At 43.8% G+C, this 21,384-nt stretch overlaps 1 protein-coding gene across 6 annotated transcripts in view; it reads right to left on the bottom strand.

Moving 5' to 3' along the window:
* The window catches only part of NCALD (neurocalcin delta), a 460,437-nt gene that overhangs the window by 15,566 nt on the left and 423,487 nt on the right, over nucleotides 1-21,384 (bottom strand). For all 6 annotated transcript variants that reach the window (XM_010863502.1, XM_010863506.1, XM_010863503.1 and 3 more), the window contains one exon: nucleotides 6,484-6,880. In XM_010863502.1, coding sequence (XP_010861804.1) covers nucleotides 6,484-6,861 — 378 coding nt within the window. In that variant the 5' untranslated portion in view covers nucleotides 6,862-6,880. The remainder of the gene's footprint in view (nucleotides 1-6,483; nucleotides 6,881-21,384) is intronic.

Here is a 21,384-nt window from a genome sequence, read left to right as displayed (position 1 = left end):
TTGGGGGCAGGAGGAGAAGGGGACGACAGAGGATGAGATGGCCGGATGGCATCACTGACTCAATGGATGTGAGTCTGAGTGAACTCCTGGAGTTGGTGATGGACAGGGAGGCCTGGCGTGCTGTGATTCATGGGGTCGCAAAGAGTGGGACATGACTGAGCGACTGATCTGATCTGATCTAATCTGATAAAAGGCTTCAAGTTAAGGAATGTTTCAGAAAATAGGAAAGGCAAGGGAACAGACTTTCTCCCAAAACCTCCAGACAGAATGCAAGTTGTCCTACCCCTTGAGTTTAGCCCAGTGAAACTGATTTCAGATCTCTGACCTCCAGAACCATAAGATAATAACTCTGTGCTGTTATAAGCCACTACATATATGGCCCTTCATTATAGCAAAAAGAGGAGACTAACACGGTGTATTTCAGTGTTACAAAGTCCACCACAAAATCCTTCCTACCAATGCCAGGAGAAACTAGGGGATTCCAATCTGTTAGCACCAACAATTCTCAGTGGATACCAAAGTTAAACCATGGAGAACAACATTAGGGAAGAAAAACTAGAAAATTTATGGGGTCCCAATCTCCATTCCCTTGGACAGCAAGGAAATCAAACCAGTCAATCTTAAAGGAAATTTACCCTGAATGATCACTGGAAGGACTGATGCTGAAGCTCCAATACTTTGGTTACCTGATGTAAAAGAACAGGTCATTGGAAAAGACCCTGATGGTGGGAAAGACTGAAGGCAGAAGGAGAAAGTGCAGCAGAGGATGAGATGGTTGGATGGCATCACCGATTCAATGGACATGAACTTGGGCAAACTCCAGGAGATAGTGAGGGACAGGGAAGCCTGGTGTGCTGCAGTCCATAGGGTCTCAAAGAACTGAACATGACTTGGTGACTGAAAAACAACTACCCTCATTCATTGACAAGCCTATTATAAACTTGTTTGGACCCCAATCTTCACCCTGACCAATTATTAGTATTTGAAGGTGAACATCATGAATTTGCATTTTACATTGCTGCTATTTAGCTGCTAAGTCATGTCCAACTCTTTGAGCCCCCATGGACTGCAGCACACCAGGTTCCTTTGTCCATGGGATTTCCCAGGCAAGAATACTGGAGTAGGTTGCCATTTCCTTCTCCAGGGGATCTTTCTGACCCAGGGGTGGAACCCATGTCTCCTGCATTGACAGGCAGATTCTTTACCACTGAGCCACTGGGGCTTCCCTTAAATGGCTTGAATTTCTGAGTCTTGGAGGGACAAAAGTTCAGCCAGGAATTTATGGACTGACACTTGTAGCTGAGCTGCAGTTTCACTTACTTGAACAAATACAGCCTTAATTTCTGTATGATTCTGCTAGCCCACAGCTTGCCTCCATCTCATCACTTTCAAATAGGTATTTTCCCAGACCCCTAAAGGATACCTACAATATGTGAAATGTGAACTTCCAGATGTTCAAGCTGGATTTAGAAAAGGCAGAGGAACCAGAGATCAAATTGCCAACATCTGCTGGATCATTGAAAAAGCAAGAGAATTCCAGAAAAACATCCACTTTTGCTTTATTGACTATGCCAAAGCCTTTGACTGTGTGGATCACAACAAACTGTGGAAAATTCTGAAAGAGTTGGGAATACCAGACCACCTGACCTGCCTACTGAGAAATCTGTATGCAGGTCAAGAAGAAACAGTTAGAACTGGACATGGAACAACAGACTGGTTCCAAATAGGGAAAGGAGTATGTCAAGGCTGTATATTGTCATCCTGCTTATTTAACTTATGCAGAGTACATCATGAGAAACACTGGGCTGGATGAAGCACAAGCTGGAATCAAGATTGCCGGGATAAATATCAATAACCTCAGATACACAGATGACACCATCCTTATGGCAGAAAGCAAAGAAGAACTAAAGAGCCTCTTGATGAAAACAAAGATCATGGCATCTGGTCCCATCATTTCATAGAAAATAGATGGGGAAACAATGGAAACATTGACAGACTTTATTTTGGGGGGCTCCAAAATCACTGCAGATGGTGACCGGAGCCATGAAATTAAAAGATGCTTGCTCCTTGGAAGAAAAGCTATGACCAACCTAGACAGCATAGTAAAAAGCAGAGACATTACTTTACCAACAAAGGTCTGTCTAGTCAAAGCTATGGTTTTTCCAGTGGTCATGTATGGATGTGAGAGTTGGACTATAAAGAAGGCTGAGCGCTGAAGAATTGATGCTTTTGAACTGTGGTGTTGGAGAAGACTCTTGAGAGTCCCTTGAACTGCAAGAAGATCCTAAAGGAAACCAGTCCTGAATGTTCATTGGAAGGACTGATGCTGAAGCTGAAACTCCAATACTTCGGCCACCTGATGTGAAGAGCTGACTCATTAGAAAAGACCCTGATGCTGGGAAAGACTGAAGGTGGAAGGAGAAGGGGACGACAGAAGACGAGATGGTTGGATGGCATCATTGATGCGATGGACATGAGTTTAAGTAAGCTCCGGGAGTTGGTGATGGACAGGGAAGCCTGGCGTGCTGCAGTCCATGGGGTCGCAAAGAGTTGAACATGAACTGAGCGACTGAACTGAAAGGATACCTAAGCAACTGCAGGGTCTGCAAACATGCATTGTCCTAAATGGTGCAGACCAGCTAGAACCAAATAATGAGAATCCCCACAGGGCTTCTTGGGACAGTGACAGGCCTGGAGTGTAGACTTTCACAGAAGAGGGGGTGGAGAAAGGAAAGGAGAGTGGGGAGTTTAGTAATATCCTACAGCAAATTCCAGTTCATCCAGAAACAATGAAAACTAGGGGATTAGCATAAGAATAAGATAGAATACATGAATTATCAGTTTGCAATGCAGCAGAATGGGATAAAATAGCCCTTAATAGGAAAATGGTTCTAAATTTAATTTAATCTCACTGACAATTTGGAAGGTGCCTCAGGGTGCTGCAAGGTTTCCTCTCCATGGTCATGAATATTAATCATCAGGGTGTGTTACTATGGAAAACAATTCAGAAAATTTGAACCTTCCATTTGCAGGCTGCTTAAGAACCCTGAGTATGAAAGCTTCATTAAGGAATCTGTGTCCTTCCTATTATGACCTGCAAACTGACTGTGGGCCTGTGAGTGGACGGAGCTGCTTTATAGTAGAGAAAGTACCTTGTTAGGGGGAATGCCCCTTCACTTTTGTGATCACTTTCTGAACACAGAGTCAGCAAGGGCTCAGCAAGCGTCTACCCACACCTTTTGCACCTTCTCTGCAACGTTCCACTCTCCCTTGCAAAATGGATTCAATACCACAGGGAGAGTGTCTGTTTTCCTCCTTATATTTTTTCCTGGTGCTAGCTACTTAGTAGGTGTTTTACCACAGGTGTGAAAGGAGTTTGTGAATAATTCTTGATTCCTATAAACCCATGTAATGGGGACCGTCCTCCCTGGCTGGGGATCTACATCTTCAGTACTGGCCACCACACCATTGCAGCCAGGAGAACTGTGCAAAAAGTGTTAAACAGGTGAAAACATAATGGTTGATGGGGAAAAATTTTTTTTTCTTAGATCTCAATCAGGAAGCAATTCTCTCCAAAAAGAAGGTACCCATCCCATTCACTGCAGGGAGGCAGGGAACGAGGGCAGAGCACCACATTCCCAGGTAAAAAAGAGAGACAAAAGAAAGCTAATTAAAATTGCACACTCAATCAGTCGTGTCTGACTCTGTGACTCCATGGATAGCAGTCCATGGGGCTCTTCTGTTCATGGAATTTTCCAGGCAAGAATATTGCAATGGATAGCCATTTCCTTTACCAGGGGATCTTCTAGACCCAGGGATCGAACCTGCTTCTCCTGTACTGGCACTCAGCTTCTTTAACACTGAGTCAACTGGGAAGCCCAAATTCAAATTAAAAACCACGTTTTAAATTTGAAGTTTTGTTTAAGTAGCAAAGGTTCATAACAATTGGAGAGGTGCAAAGATAGAGGGCACCCTTCATTCACTTCAGAGGTACATTTGGAAAAACAATTTGGCAGACTGTCTCAAGAGTCTTAGAAAGAAATGCTCATTCCCTTTGGCCCAGTAATTGCACTTCTGGGAATCCATTCTTAGGAAATAATCCTAAATATAGAAAAAGCTTCATGCATAAGAATCACGTATTTGTTATTTCATTTTTAAAGCTATAGTGTTATATATAACAAAGACTGGATACAACTTAAATATCCAATAAGGGAAAATTAGGTACATTATGCTATGTGTATGACTGCAGCCATTAAAATGTTTGTATTGAAAGTTTCAGTAGTATGAGAATGCTTATGTTTTAATTACGTTAAGTGAAAAATGGCAAGGTACAGAATTTCACATGCACTATAAATCAATTAGATATTTTTAAATATATGGAAATAGGACCAGGAAGATATATTAGAAAATTATTAGCAATGATTCCCTTTGTAGGTGAAGGGGGATTGTGGAGAATTTTTCTTTTTCTTTTCTTTTCTTCTATATTCCCTATATTTTTATGTGCGTGTGTGTGTGTTGGTTGCTCAGTCATGTCCGACTCTTTGTGTCCCCATGGACTGTATATAGCCAGCAGGCTTCTCTGTGCATGGAATTCTCCAGGCAAGAATACTGGAGTGGGTAGCCATTCCCCTTTCCAGGGGATCTTCCCAAGCCAGGGATCAAACGCAGATCTCCTGCACTGCAGGCAGACTCTACCACCAGGGAAGCCCTATATTTTTATAGTAGACATTATATTTTTCATATATTTATCCTTGGGGAAAGAGAGAAATCCTTTATTTTTTGTTTTAAGATTCTTGTCTGTGGGGGATTCATTCAACACAACTTGTCCAGACAGTTACTGTTTGGGGGCGAGGGAAAGCCACTGGTGGCCCAGGCAGAAAGGAGAGGGGGCTGGAGGATCTGGGAGAGCTCGTCTGATTTCCTGTGACGTGTGCAGCTGTCACTCTGACTGCCCGGGGGTCTCAGTCCCACTCCCAGGAGCAGACCCCAGGCCTCAGCCACAGGCTCAACAGCAGGCGAGTCATGTTGCTCTCACCCAGGCTCCGTCCTCAGTTCCTGTAACCCTGTTTTCCATGGATCCTTAAAAGCAGGTGTCACACACCTCCAGCCTCATCCCCTCCTTACCGTAACGTAGCTTAGTTCTTTCTGTCTCCTGTCTCTTTGTATTACACCCTCCGCCACTGTTCCAGCACCCACTAGGTCTCCCGGGGGCTGCAGCTCTATCTCTGAACCCAGCCTGTCCTGGGATGAAGCCTCCGAGATGAGCCCTCCAGGAAGCCAGATGACCACTTTCTCGCACCTGCTATTTGCTGCCAGATACTTCCTTCTCGTGTCCCATGCACCTGCCAGGACGGTGCGTTCTCCCTGGGGCTGCTCGCCCTCGTAGGTGGTTTTACTGCAGCCGAGGCTCTTCTGACCCTCCCCAACGCTGTGTTTCAGGCTCCTGAGGTTGGTCTCCGGGCCCCATCCTCTGCTGACGAAGCTGTCGTTGCCATGACTGTAGCTCCTTCAGCCTTCCCTCCTCTGCAAAGCTTGCTGGAATCCCACAGGAAAATGTGGCCAACACTAGGGCCCCTTTTCCTGTTCTTTTAGGAAATTCACTCTGCGTGAGTGGTTTGGGGAAATAAAATGGAGAACTTCCTAGTAAAGTGATGGAGGCCTTGATTCTGCACTGTTCATATCTCTAATGAGACAGAAACTAGACTAGAGATCTCTACTTTTATTCAAGAGTCTAGGGAATTCCCTGATAGTCCAGAGGTTAGGACTTGGCAGTTTCACTGCAGGGGCTCAGGTTTGATCCCTGGTCAGGGAACTAAGATCCCCCAAACTGTACCTTGTGACCAAGAAAAAAAAAGTCGAATAAAGTTGGAAATTAATGCTGCTGCTGATAATTAGTTATATATATGTATATAACTGGCACTGTGCTAACCACTGAACAAGGAGAATCGATCTAAAAATAATCCCACAGCAGTGGGTACTTTTGTGGTTCCATTTTACAGATAAGGACACTGAGGCTTACTTAGGTGAACTAACTTGGTTAAAGTCACAGACATAGTGACTGAAAGAGGTAGGATTTGAACCCAGGTCAGAGTTTGGTCATAAACATTACTCTAGGCTCTGGATCCAAGCAGGTCATTGCAATGAGTGGATGGAGTGGCCCCAGTGATCATGACCACCTGAGGAGTCCGTGTCCCTCGGTAGGGGAGAGTCACCGCAAAGCCCCTGGTGACCTATTCCAGGCAAGAATGTGGGTCTAGTGTTAGCAGAGCTCCTGAGTTCCCAAGAGATGCTAATCAGTCTGCATTGCTATGTGTAATCTCCCTGTTTCATATATGGGTTCCATATTTTCAAAGACCCTGGCTAGCCGAAATTGCAAGCAGGCAGGCCACCAGCTTGCAATCTCTCCACTAAGCTATACTGTGGGCTTTCCAGTGCTTCCTGTGACTCGCACTCTCCCCTTTGTAAAGGGCAGGGGCTACGTACCTGCACAATCTCGAGCATCTCCGCCTTGCTGATGTAGCCATTTCCGTCTAGGTCATACATGCTGAAGGCCCATTTCAGCTTCTGCTCCAGCTTCCCCCTTGACGTTACGCTCAGGGCTATGATGAATTCTCTAAAGTCTATCGTCCCATCTCCGTTGGCATCAAAGGTGCGGAAGACGTGCTCTGCAAACTTGGAAGCATCCCCGTAAGGGAAAAAGTTCCCGTAAATTTTCTTAAACTCCTCCATTGACAAGTGTCCGCTGGGGCAGTCTCTCAAGAAGCCTTTGTACCATTCCTGGATCTCGTGCTCCGTGAAGTCCGTGCTTTCCAGCAAGTCTTGCATGACCTCCGGGCGCAGCTTGCTGTTCTGTTTTCCCATCTTGACAGCAAGAATTCAGCTGCAGACAGAAAAGAATACAATATAGAGAGTTTCCTAAACCTGTTCTTCAGAGGCACATTTTATAATCTGTGATTATTCCTTTGGGAGAAAGAAAAAAGTGTGACTTCAATAACATTGTTTAGGGCTTTCCAACCTTGTGGTCAGCCCAATAAAATGTAGAAAGAGGGGCTGGCAGAAGATGCAGAGTAGAAGTATCAGTGAAAACTGATACTTCTTTGACACAGAGCCAAATGAAAGACAGGAGATTTATAATGAAAAAAAAAAAGACACACACATACACACAGAGAAATGATTACTGAGTGCTGCCTTATCTATTTGCAAGAGGCTGAGCCTGCCTTTAGAAAGACCGGGGTTCTAATACCCAACCCAAGTATTAGTAGGGAGAATTAAAGGAAAGGATCAAAAAGAGAGAGAGCAAAAGAGATAATGTCACATGCTTTAGAGTATTTGCAAATAAAGTGCTTGGGTATCTTCTGAATATTATAAAGACAGACATGAGTAAGGGAAGTAGAAACTCATCTAATTCCATTAAATGCTACCAAGCTTGGTCAGTTATTTAAAGCCAAAAAGTCAAATCACTGTCAACATTGTGTTTATATAGTAAAGATGATGTTTCATAAAGTTATGTCCTATGATTGTGGCTTATGAAACTGGCCAAATTTTTCTTTTTAAGATACAAAAAATTTCATATTTTCTTATCACGGTAATAGCACATCCATAGTAAAAGAGCAAACAACACAGCAACACATACAGGAAAGTCAGCATCATTTCAAATCTTAACACTTATACACTGCCAACAATTTGGTGTGTGTCCTTGTAGATTTTTCATATGCACGCTTGTCTAAAATGCTATTAATATATGTTTTAATGTGTTTATATTTCAAGAAATAAGAAAATATACCGTTTGTTACTTATTTTAAAACTTAATATAATGTGGGGAATAAAGGCAACTTTTATTAGACAGAAAAAACCCTGTGATTCCTGTCTTCCCATTCACAGAGCCAGTCAATATTAACCACATGCCATATATCAGGGATGTTTCTGGCACTGCGGATGCAAAAAGTAAGATGTGACCCCTCCTCCTTAAGGGACACCCAGTTGCCTACATATGGAAGGGGGGGTGGTTGCGGTGAGAGGACAACACAATAAACTTTCAAAAGGTGGTACCAGGGGAATGGACGTGGCGCAGGGAAAGTACATGGACAGGACACCCGAGCCAAAAGGGGATCTGGGTGCTATCAGGGAGGCCTTCTTGGAGGAGGTGAGCTTAGTTCCCATATCCAAAGTCTTATGATATAAGCATGGTAAAGATAAGTCCCTTCTAACAAAGGGGCTCTACACTTGTATTTTACATTTTTCTTGTATTGGAAACTTACAGAATATATAAAAGATTTTAATCCCCATTTTAATAATGATTCCCAATTTCTTTGAGATTTTCACTTTGTGGTGTTTGTTTATGTCTGCCTCCCTCCCAATTCAGGGTGAGCCCCTTGAGATGGAGTCTTGTTGAGGTTACTCCATCTCCCTAGGGCCCACCGTATATAACTTAGGTGAATGAAGAAATGACTCAGATAAATAATTACAACAGGGAAATATGGAATAATCTTCTTGGAAAAGGAGTCTTTTTGCCTCAAAGATGAGGCCCTGGCTTTCAGAACGTTATTTGAGACAGTAAAGCTATTTGGTAGTTAAGACTCGGTCTTGGGATCTCTTTTCTTCACTTCTCCACTAGTTTTATTGAGACATAATTGACATAGAGGATTGCATAAGTTTAAGGTATATGACATAAGATCCAATATACGTTTATACTGGGAAATGCTCACCACAGTAAGTCTGGTTAACACCCATACCCTCACATGGTTACAGAAATTTTTCTTCTGTTGAGAACTTTTAAGATCTACTCTCTTAGCATCTTTCAAATATACAGTAGAGTACTGTTAATGATGCTGGTGCTGAAGCTGAAGCTCCAATATTTTGGCCACCTGATGCGAAGAACTGACTCATTGGAAAGACTCTGATGCTGGAAAAGATTGAAGGCAGGAGGAGAAGGGGACGATAGAGGATGAGATGGTTGGATGGCATCACTGACTCAATGGACATGAGTTTGAGCTAACTCCAGGAGATAGTGAAGGACAAGGAGGCTTGTCATGCTGCAGTCCATGGGGTTGCAAAGAGTTGGACACAACTTGGTGACTGAAAAACAACAACAAATTGTTAACTATAGGTACCATGCTGTACGATGCATGCCCAGAACTTATCTGAGGCTTCTACTTGTTGACCATGTTCACTGAACTCCCCCTCCCCCCACCCTTGGGATCTGTTGAAACTGAATTGCCTGTGTACCTATCTGTTGCCACCACTATAAATTCCTTGAAGGCAGGGTTTGAATCTTACACTGCTCAAACTTCCTTCATTATATGCACAGTTCAGGAAATGACAAGCAATCCTTGTGACTTGCCAAGCTGACTGATTTTGCTCCCTGAGTTCTGCACAGAGCAGAATCAGCCCTGCTCTGTCTCTGCTCCCCGAGAAGGGTGGAACAATTCTCTTCGCATCAGCACGACCAACAGCTGCCTGAAGGAGCTCACTTTCACAGGTGACACTCTACGGAGAATCAGACCAATGCCATTTTACATAAGAGCAAAACTAAACTACAGAATCAGACCAATACCCTTTTACGTAAGAGTAAAAGTAAACCACAGCTCCAAGCACAACACAAACAGAACTTATAAACTGAACCTTTCAATAACTTTCACTTCCCTCTTGTGTCTTTTTTTTCCCCCTTGAGATAAAAAGTGAAGTAGGAGAGACTGGTTTGTACTAGAATTTCAAAACTGCATTTAGTTGCTAAGTTGGCAACTTGCCAGAGGCAAGAATTCAGAAACACAAGGTAATACATAATACATGGATTTATAGAGCTCCGAAACATTTTATGGAATTTACACGTAATGTTGAGTTTTCCTTTTGGGGAGTGCTTTAGAGAAGAGCCCTTTGGTGTGGCGTTCAATCAAATCACTGTGAGAACCCTTTGGTTCTGTGCAAATCACTGAGTGCACGGCCTTGGGAAAAAACACCACTTTGATATTAAAATCTGCTCTCTTAAAGAATGATTTATTTCCCAGGATGTAGAAAGCACTGTTTCTTCAAAACAGAACTTGAGTTCCTTTCCCCACGTTTAAAAAGTGTGTCTCATTTATTAGCTGTTTTTGCACTAGAAACAAATTGCTTCAACATTTTGGCTAAGGCTCCCACTGAGACTGATCTGTGTGCGGCTATTTTTCCCGTAAACAGTAATTAAACCACATTTACAAATTCATTAGCACAGAAAGGCCATAAGACAAACAAGGCAGAAGAGCATGGAATAAGTTATCTGGGAAGCGGGTGTTTGCAATTTAGGCCAGAATTTGTTTCAGTAGATAACTGCAAACACTTTACTAAGTATGATGTCCGAACTTGAGGGAACCATCTGGACATGGTTAGGCTGTACAACAAAAATTTCCAGGGACATAAGATACCGTTTCTTCCTTTGAGGGAGAGAGGGAAGGATAGAAAATGCCTGACAATACCTTTTTCTTTTGGAAGACAGGAATTTTTCTGGAGTTGAAGGATCAGGGAGGGGACCTTAAGGGAAATGCTACATTAATTAGCAGTCTAAAGAAAACAAACCATCCGGAGTCAGAAGTTGCACCTCAGATCAAATACTTTTAATTGCTCCATTCAGTCATTAAAATGTTTATTTTGTGCCAGTAGAACAGGGCATGGAATAAAAATGCTCGGGTTCAAAGACTGGCTCTATTGTTGACCAGCTCTTGGGTAATTCACTTCAATTCTTACTGCACTTCAGTGTTCTCATCTGTGAAATGAGGTCAGTTGTCCAAGTTCATATCTCACTGATTCTATGTGAGAATTAAATGAGACAGTCATATATGTAAACCTCTAGCATTGAGTCAGGGACAGATGCTCTGGTCAGTGAAAACTACATCTTACTCCTGTTTTTTTTTTAATGAGTGAATTTAAATATTAAAGGTAAAGTAGTATGAAACTAGAATTTGGTTTTTTTCTCTGTTAAGAGAACAACATTTTTATTTTATTATTAAACTTTGCATTTTGTATTGTAGTATAGCTGATTAACAATGCTGTGATTGTTTCAAGTGGACAGCAAAGGAACTCAGCTATACATATGCTGTATCCTATCCTTGATTGCACCTCATACATTCTTCTACTGAGCCTTCACAGCAACTCTGAGGGATAGGTAGGGTAGATTTCACTATTTTATAAGAAAGAGAGAGAAAGAAGAAAAGGAAGAAAGAAAACTCAGAGAGGCAAAGTGACTTGTCCTGAGTCCCACAGCTTGTGAGTGAGGAAGCCAGACAGGAAGCTCAATTTGCATGTGACTGTCAACTGTCTTTTTTTTTTCCATTGTGTCTGACTAGCTTCAGAGACAAGCAAATATAGAAATTAAGACAAAAGCTTTATAACATGCCAGAGAGCAGTAGTTAAACCAGGGAAGTGTTAGTTGCTCAGTCATGTCCATCTCTTTGTGACCCCATGGATTGTATAGTCTGCCAGACTCCTCTGTCCCTGGGATTCTCCAGGCAAGAATACTGGAATAGGGAGCCATTCCCTTCTCCAGGAGATCTTCCTGACCCAGGGATTGAACCGGGGTCTCCTGTACTGCAGGCAGATTCTTTATGGTCTGAGAGAACCTGCATGCCAATGCAGGAGACATAAGAGATGTGAGTCCGATCCCCGGGTTGGGAAGATCCCCTGGCATCTTCCCAAGTGTGTATGGCAACCCACTCCACTATTCTTGCCTGGAGAATCCCATGAACAGAGAAGCCTGGCAGGCTACAGTCCGTGGGGTTGCAGAGTCAGACATGACTGAAGCAGTTTAGCACACAGGCTGTCAGGGAAGCCCAAGAGGAAAGAGATAACACACCCATTCCACAAATATGGGCAAAGTGTCTATCAGGAGGGAGGCATGGCTTGGGGCCCTGGGGATTCAGCCGGGAACATACAGGTGAAACTCCTGTCCTCCTGGAGCTTACAGCCTCTTGGGAAGAGATACACAGTAAATATGTGAAATATGAGAAGGAGATGCACCATGGAGAATAGCAGAGTGGGTGGGTAGGTGTTAACACTTTAAATAAAAAGCCCCATTAAGAAAGTGATGTGTGAAAAAGACCAGGGAGGTAGGGAGGTAGCCATGGAGATGACTGGGAGAAGACTATTCCAGGCAGAGAAAACAGCAGATGAGAAGGTCTCCACAGAAGCGTGCTTAGCACACTCAAGGACAGGGCTGCAACAAGCGTGGGAAGAAACAAAGGATATGAGATCAGAAGAGCAACGAGGACCAGATGCTGTGCGACCAGGAGGGAACCGTGAGCGCTCTGGCTTGCACTCTGAGATGCAGCCGTTGCAGGATTCTTAGCAGAGAAGTGCTAGGAGAGATTTATATTCTAACAGGACCTTGCTGTTGTGTGGACAGAAAGCTAAAGAAGGATAAGGGCAGCAGTGGGAAGACCACTGCAATGACCCAGGCAAGAGATGATGGTGGGTGAAGCCAGGGGAGCAGAGGAGGTGAGAATTGGTGGGATTTGGCACCGCTGGTAAGGTGGAAGCTGACATTTACTGAAATAAGAAAAGGAGAAGCAGGGCTTTGGGGTGAGGTAGGGGACTTTGTTGTGTCCGTATGTTAATTCTCAGATGCTGATTATATGCTGACTGGAGATATTGAGCAGGCAGTTGGATGTGTCTACAGTAAGAGAAAGTGGTCCAGGAGGCGATTTAAATTTGGGAGTTATCAGCACATAGATCGGAGAAGGCGATGGCACCCCACTCCAGTACTCTTGCCTGGAAAATCCCATGGACGGAGGAGACCGGTAGGCTGCAGTCCATGGGGTCGCTCAGAGTCGGACAGGACTGAGCGACTTCACTTTCACTTTTCACTTTCATGCATTGGAGAAGGAAATGGCAACCCACTCCAGTGTTCTTGCCTGGAGAATCCCAGGGACGGGGAAGCCTGGTGGGCTGCCGTCTGTGGAGCCGCACAGAGTCGGACACAACTGAAGCGACTTAGCAGCAGCAGCAGCAGCAGCACATAGATTGTGTTTACAGCTAAAGACTGGAAGTGAATGAGGATGGAAAAGAAAAGGGGATAAGGACCAAGCCCTTGGTCACCCTGCCATTTAGAATCTTTGCCAATAGAAAGAGGAGAAGGAACCAGCAAGGGAGAAGGAGGACGGGCAGTGAGGGGGTAGGGAGACACAGAGGCTGAGCCCACACTCTCCGCCGTTTCGTCCTTTGCGCCAGCTCAAGGGGGCACATGAATGTGCTCAAGGCAGCCGCACAGGAGGGCTGGGCTCCCGGTTTCCTCTGAACCTTGTGCTGTCTCCTCCACCCCAGCCTGTCCTGTCTCCCTGAAGGTTGTCATCTTCTGCCCAGTTGTTCACAGCCAACCCCAAGGACTCACCCGTGATTCCCTTCACTTTTGTTCCATAAGCAGGAGCTGTCCAAACTTGCCCTCTGTCTCTAAAATTTGTCCCAGATCCATTCACTTGCATATCTCTACTGTCATGCCTCAGTTTGAACCTCCATCGCCTCCTTCCTGAACATCTGTAACACCCTCCTCTCTGGATTCTCATTCTTCACTTTTATCCTCCTTCTCCCTGCCTGGCTCTCCACTCAGATCCCCAGAGTGGGTTTCTAAAAACATAAAACAGACCAGGTCCCTCCTCTGCTTAAAGCTTTACGTGGCCTTCCTAACACACAGAGAACACCAACCCAGACTTCCTCCTGTGGCTCAAAGGCTCTGAGCTACCCTGGCCATCCCTGACTTCCTTTCAGCCCCCCTTGCCCAGGTACTCTGACCTCCTGCATGCTCCAGCTTTTACCTCTTGAAGACTTTTGCTTCAGAGCCTTGAAGAATACATAGATATGTGTGTATAAAGTAATATATATATATATATAATTTTTTACTTTTTATACTTTCTTGACTTCATATCATGGCCATCTTCATTTCATCTCCCCCATCTCACGTGGGATCTCAGTTCACCAACCAGGGATTGAATCTGTGCCCTCCTACACTGGAAGACCAGAGTCTTAATCACTGGACACCAGGGAAGTCCCTTGAAAAATACTTTTACATAGCAATTGGGTCCTCAGCCCTTTCAAGTTCATGTACCCTGTAAGATCATTCTATGTACCTATCTACTGTAAGGTACATATATAATATATATTCATTTTTGTTGAATCTCAACTGCATTTAATTAAATGAAACACACAAGTATTCTATTAGACACCAGCATTCTGTTATTCAGTAGTTTAACCTGAGATGGGCAATGTGAAATTTCCCAACTTATTTTGGGACACATCCAGTCATCCAGTGTCCAAAATATAAATCTGGGGTTAATATTGACCACAGATGACAAAGGAAAAATATACAAGACACCAAACCACCAACAAAGAACCACGCACAGGAATCTACACTATGAAGTTAACTTTCCATCTAAAAAGAACTAAAAAAGGAATAACCCCTAAAAATGATACCGCAGGGAAAGGAAATGGCGAGAAGGATCAACCTTTCGACACGCACATGCTCCCATCTATATATTTTGTATCTGGGGAGTGGAAAGAGCTGCAGCATTTCATTTCTGCCATTCCTCATAAGGTTCCAAAACTCGGTGAGTTAATTCTCAACGCCCAGAGTTAGATTTTCCAGGGAAAAAGTCCATAACTTAACCTGGACAGTCTGGTTAACCTCAGAGGAAGTTGCAATGCAAACTGCACTGAGTTCTTCTAAAACAGAATTTACAAGAAATTAGCAACTAAAGTCACATTTAGCTGCAGCAAGGAACATAGAGCTCACAGTGGTTTCCGAAAGGGGCCAGGTTAATTAAAATGTTTGCCTCTTTGGAACATGTAACCTTGTCCTCTAAGAGTTGCTTTGAATTTCCAACCAATGGAATGTCTAAATTATGAAAACATAACTAAAAAAAGGCTCCTAAAATGTAAGGAAGGAAATGATAAAAGTTATAGGTTAATGGGAGGAAGCATTCATTTACCATGACCAAGACATCATTGTTTTGGCCAACTGAATTTTACAGGTGGCTAAAATCCAACAAATTCATTTCAAGGTCAGTTGTCCTTACTTCTCACTGGGAGAAAAAAAAATGACTAAATAAAAACCTGAAGAGCACAATGCTTCAGAAATTTCTCTTCAGTGGAACTTGCCTCTCAGTGGGAGTTTGAAAGGAGACCATATATATAAACTGACATATTTATATGTAGTGAGCAAATTAGGAAATGAAACTCAGTGGGGCAGAAAGAGAAAAAAAATTAAAATATTATAGAGGGAGAATTGAAGCTATGTAACACCCACTCCAGTACTCTTGCCTGGAAAATGCTATGGACAGAGGAGCTTACTGGGCTACAGTCCATGGGGTCGCAGAGAGTCGGACGCGACTTAGCAACTTAAAAACAAAAAACCCAACACTCTCGATAGCTTAGTTGCCTTGACCAGAGAATGCTCTGCCTGCCAGTCTTTGATGAGATGGGCTCATATGAGGAAGCAATACGTACTTCCTATTCCCTCATCTGGATCACAAAATGGCTTTGCTGGAACTGCCTGAAATCTGTCACGAAGCCACTGCCTGCAGGGAGGCCTTCTTCCCAATGAGAATGGGGTGTTTGGACCCACATCTCCTGATGGCCTAGTCATACCTGTAACACCTGGTCACACATCTGCACTCGCTTCCCCCGCAGAGAGGTGACGGGCATGAGATGAGAACTTAACTGGTTCCAAAGAGACTGTGAGCGGGAAGCTCTCTAGAAACAAATTCACTCTGCCTTCTGCCTTCCTCAGGCTCTGAGATAAAGCCCACGAAAACCCTCCAGTCTTCCCAGGGTGAGCAGTGGTCACGGACTCTGAAATATCTGGGCCCTGGTTCTACAGAACCTGAATTTCAGACTAGACAGGGCCTGGCCTTGGGCTTTTTTCCCCCAAGTTTTATTTTCCATAAAAAATAAAGTACAACCCACATTACTGCCAATAAAACATATATTTCTGATAGACTCTGAGTAGAACATTATCCAACAACAACCCTTTCCCTCATCTCCCAAAATGGAAATATTTTTAGTTCTGCTGACTGCTAAAGTACTACATTACTATTGCAAGAAATGTAAGTAATAAAGGGATATCAAAACTAGAATGTGAACACCCTTACTCTGATCCAATAGTACTCCATAAAAAATAACCACTACCAACAGTTTTATGTATATATAACAGTTTTATAAATATATATAAATTATATTATACATTTAAATGCATATATATGAAATCTGTGGGGCTTCCCTGGTGGCTCAGTGGTAAAGAATTTGCAGGCAATGCAGGAAATGCAGGTTCGATCTCTGGGTCAGGAAGATCCCCTGAAGAAGGAAATGGCAACCCACTCCAGTATTGTTGCCTGGAAAATGTTATGGACTGAGGAGTCTGGTGGGCTACAGTCCATGGGGTCACCAAAGAGTTGGACACGACTTAGAGACTAAACAATATGAACTCTGTACACGCTAACCATAAATGGGATTGTTTTCACTTAAAAGTATATTGTGGATATTCTTCCATGCGGATGTATTTCATCTTTTTAAATTGTTGAATTTTGATTACCTGATTCAACAGATGGTATTGAACACTGACCTAGGGCCAAGCACTGAACTGGATATCAGCTGATAGGATACTTAGTAACCTGAGGCTCACAGTTCATTGCACGACATTTACTTAACAAAGCCCCCTTGATGGCCATTCCGGTTGATCCCACTTTTCTTTGATTCCCTCGGCATTTACCTTGGTCATGGTTCCTGGATTCCTTGGGCAGTATTTATTACAAACAGGTTCTTGATGTCATTGGCAAGTACCATGATCTCTAGACTCTCCCTTACAGATTCATCAAACGAGCCTTTACATGCCAACCATGCATTTTGTAAGGGTTTATACACCAGCTAGGATTAGAATTGAATTGGATTTGGAATTGGACTTGGAATTTCACCCTACTCCCTCAGCCTGTGTTACAGGCACACACGTGCAAGTCTGACATTAGTTATTCTCGTGCCTAGGAGGCCAAGGCCACGTTCACCCTGGTCTTTAAAGAGTGCACCACTGTCACCATGTAAATGCCCCCTTTTAGCCGAAAGACGATATTATGCACACAGCACTCTAAATCCTCCCTTGTTCAATACTCACCTGCTGACTTTTCATGCCCACGCCTTCCTCCTTACTTCAAGTCCAGCTAATGGCTGACTCCCCCGACACCCCTCTCAGATTGCCAGCAATTGGAGGTGAACTTACAGTGCAAGCTTAAAGTGCCCTTAGGTAAGTGGCCTTGAGCAAATGGACAGGGCCCACACTAAACCACACGCAGAAACTACAAAGCTGATCCAACGAAAGACACTGTCAGAGTGCCTGAAGTCAAGGGCTTCAGATGAAGCAGATGGGTCCCCTTGCCATCAGCACACCTGGCCAGCAGACCACTGCATCAGAGCTGCCTGTCTGGGCCACCTCGTGCCAGATGCCAGCTCAGTGCCAGCTGCAGGGAGGAAAAGAGGGGGAAGCTCTGAGGGCCCCCATGCATTCTCCAGGGCTGTACAGGTAAGACCCTACCTTGGCTGACTTCCATGGAATTCCTATAGTGATACATTTCTGCTTAGCTAGATGTACTAAATATCCTCTTATTTATTTATTTATCTGTCTAGCTATTGGCCGTGTGGCATGGCAGACGGGATCTTTGTTCCCCAACCAAGATAGAACCTGTGCCTCCTGCAGTAACAGTGTGGAGTCTTAACCACTGGACCGCCAGGGAAGTCCAATAGTCTCTTATTTGAAAGACAAGAATGACTACTTGAGTTTTGATAAGACCATAAAACAGAAGACTGAGCCAGCAAGGACTCCGGAGGCCAAACGGATCAGCTACAGGGATCCAGGCCTCCTCACATAACCTGCAGCCAGAGGCACAGAAGGAGCTCCAGTCTCATTTGTAGACATTCCCAGGGGCCACAAATACATTTAGCTAATTGATGCAAGCGCCTCCACAGAGTCTAAGAATAGTTCTTAATTCTTTTTATTTATTCAGCAAACATGTGTTTAACATCTACTGTTTCCTGGCTTGAAATGAATATTCCTACAAAAATAGCATCCTACATAAGATAGGGAAAGGAAGTGAGGGAGTCTGGGATTCCAGTTGTGGCTCAGATACTTCATCTTTACAATTTTTCTGTGGAGTTGATGAGAGGAATGTTATGTCTTGGTTTTACTCCAAGGGGCTAAGAGGGGCTTTGAGAAGTTAACCATAGTGACAAATTCATGCAGCTGGTGGCCCCAGGGGAGTACGTGGGAACCACCCTCCCCACTTCCATCCCTCCCACATCTCTGGCTGGGTCACTTTTGGTATTTGAATGCTTCTGTCGGAAGGTACTGATCAATCAGTCTGTATCCTGGCCAATGTGGCTGAAATATTAATGCTCGTCCATCAAACTTATGTACAAGTAAGAAGTTCAATAATTGACTGACAAGGAGAGACTATAAAGTACCTTTTCTTCACTTCTTGCAACTTTTGCATCCCCCAGCAAGATATATGGAAAGAGAACTGGACTTGGTAGCAGAGGAAGTGAATCGAAGTCCTTATTGTCGTCCAGTGTTATGTGACTTTGGAAAAGTCATCTGACCTCCCTAAGGTCTCATTCTTCTACAGTGAAATAGACATAGTGATACCTCTCATGTGGCTGTTTGGTGAAAATACGAAATGAGAAAAAGCCGGATGAGTGAGGGAAAACTCAGCACTGTGTCTGGCATCTAGTAGGTGCTCAGAAAACATTGACTATTAATCTGAGAGAGATAAGGATTCAGCTTGGTGGGCTATTTACAAAGAGGAGCTGTCCAGAGCTGGGGACATTGTCCCCCTTGCTTTAGCTTCATGCAGAATTAGAACAAAAGCAAGAATGTGACATGAGAGAATGAAAGAAAGAGAACCATTGCTAGCTTTCTGCCTGACTTTCCCCTTGGATCACTTGCCAGATAGGAAAGACATTTGGGGTCTGCACCCAGAGACGACTCCTGCCAGGCCCCTGGCTGAATGTTTTCTCTGCATAGCAGTCATTATTCTAACCAGAAATTAAGCAAAGAAGTCAGATTGGAGAAGCTGCTGATGGTGAGTAGGACACTTTTTTTCTCTGGTTTCCTTCCTGGGGCTGGGACGTATGACTGGGGCAGAATCCTCTTCAGAGGAGCCCCATGGCAAAGGGAAGATCAGCTTTCCTGCAGTGGGAAGATCAGCCTTCCTGCAGTGGGACAGTCCGGCTTGTGCAAGAGGGACTTGTAACCTGTTCTCAGGGTCTGGCTGGATAAGAATGCAATTTTCAGAACTGGATACCACTGAAAAAACAGGATATCAATGACTGATTGAATCAATTCTTCTTTACCTGGGGGAAAAAATGATTCTTTGTTGCTTTATTACTTTTTTTTAAAACCATCTTTTCTAAGATCAGAGGTGAAAAAGAAATAAATTGTTTTTGTTTTTTTTTTTTTAAAAAAAAAACCATTTATCATTAGGGCAGAAAAAAATGTCCATAGGAAAATCCTTGTCTCTCAACTTATTTCCAATTACTGCCACCATTTCTTAATGCAGACCTTATCTCTCATCTGAATTCAGAAATATTAACTGTTCTCTAGTCTTAAGACTCTGCATCTGATTATGCCATTTCTCAAAAATCTTCCATGTTCCATACTGATGACAGATTAGAGGTGAAAGCCCATTGCTTGGTCCTCAGAGGCCTTAAGGTTGCACCCCAACCTCATCAGAACTGCAGAATTTGTCATTCTAACCCTCAACTTGACACATTTATTTTCACTCCAGTCCTCACAGTGGTCCAGGGGATGAAGCTTACAAGAAAATAAAACTCAAAACCCTTTGTAAACACTGAAGTATTTCCAAGTAGTCACTATTACAGCTATGCCTCTCTCCTTCTCTACTTGTTGACATCTTACTTGGTGTCAGGTGGAGATATTGTAGTACTTCCTACACTCAGCCGGCTTTCTCTTCTAAGTGAGTGTGAGGCATATCTATGGAGTTTTGTCGGGGCCTCTCTTTACAGCTCTGAGAATGATGTTGGCATGTGGTAGGTGCTTAAGAAACAATGGCTCTGTTCTGTGGAGCTTATTTTCTGTCGATCCTAGAGGGTATTGCATTGCTTGTGTAACTTTAAAGAATGCCACTAATGTTTACAGAACTCCAGGTGTATGCAGGCCACTACACCAGCAGCCCAATGCCACAAACTAAATAAAGCACAGCCCCCCTACCCCTTACATGTTTGTGGGGCTTTCAGCATAATGTTTCAGCAGATCCCTGAAATACTGTTGAGAAAGGAAGAGGCAAGATCACTTACTTACAATAAGGAAATTGAGGGTGACGATGTAAGCATTTCCCCAAGGTTCCAGGGGTGATAAGTTTCAAAGGTGGAAGCAGGACACAGGGCTTTGTCCTCTGTCCTCTCAGCGCAGCTCCTCATGGTGGGAGACAGAGCAGAGCCTCAGGGAGGATGCTGCCAGGGGTGGCAGGCTGTGTGCACGTTTGTGTGCTTAAGAAAAGCCTTCCCGTCTAACTATTTACACTCCGGTTACTATTTCCTTTTCTTGCTCAGAGACAATGAAAATGGAAGCATAATCTGAAAAGAGGGAAGGTGAAAATATATCCACAAAGTGATAGCAATGCAATAAATTCAAACAAAGGATCCAACCAGCTCTGAGAGAGGGTCTGTGTCCGCCCAGGTCAGCCCCTTCCTTGTTTGGGTTTCCCAGGCGGTGCTAGTGGTAAAGAACCCACCTGCCAATGCAGGAGACGTAAGCTACAACATAAGTTCCCCGGATTGGGAAGATCCCCTGGCGTAGGAAATGGCAACCCACTCCAGTATTCTTCCCTGGGAAATTCCATGGACAGGGGAGCCTGGTGGGCTACAGTCCATGGGCCACAGAGAGTCGGACACGACTGAGAGACCAAGCACACACACTTCCTCGTTTAGACTGTGTGGGCCTGGGTGGGTTTTCTAACTTATCCTGCACACCCTACCCCCTCGCCAGTGGGGACCCTCCTAACATTTTCCCTATTTCTTTAAAAGAAATGTTTTTATTTATTTGGCTGCACAGGGTCTTAGTTGCATTATGGGAGATCTAGTTCCCTGACCAGAGATTAAACCTGGGCTCCCTGCATTGGGAGCGTGAAGTCTCAGCTACCGGACTACCAGGGACATCCCTTCCCTATGTCTACATTCTGATCAGAGTGGCTCACTTCTATTGAACCACCTTATATACACCTTATATTACAGCAAACACTTATGAGCAGTGTAGAATCAGTGTAAAAAACGTTCTCAAAATATCCTAAAGTTGTTCAAAAAAGCTGGGAGCGTATTCCTGGCACGTCGCTTGCTGCGAGAGGGTCAGTGGAAGCGGTATCGGGTTGA

This window comes from Bison bison, unplaced genomic scaffold, assembly GCF_000754665.1.
Source record: "Bison bison bison isolate TAMUID 2011002044 unplaced genomic scaffold, Bison_UMD1.0 scf7180017864491, whole genome shotgun sequence".
Classification (NCBI taxonomy): Eukaryota; Metazoa; Chordata; class Mammalia; order Artiodactyla; family Bovidae; genus Bison; species Bison bison.
This window is presented reverse-complemented; position numbering and strand designations above follow the sequence as displayed.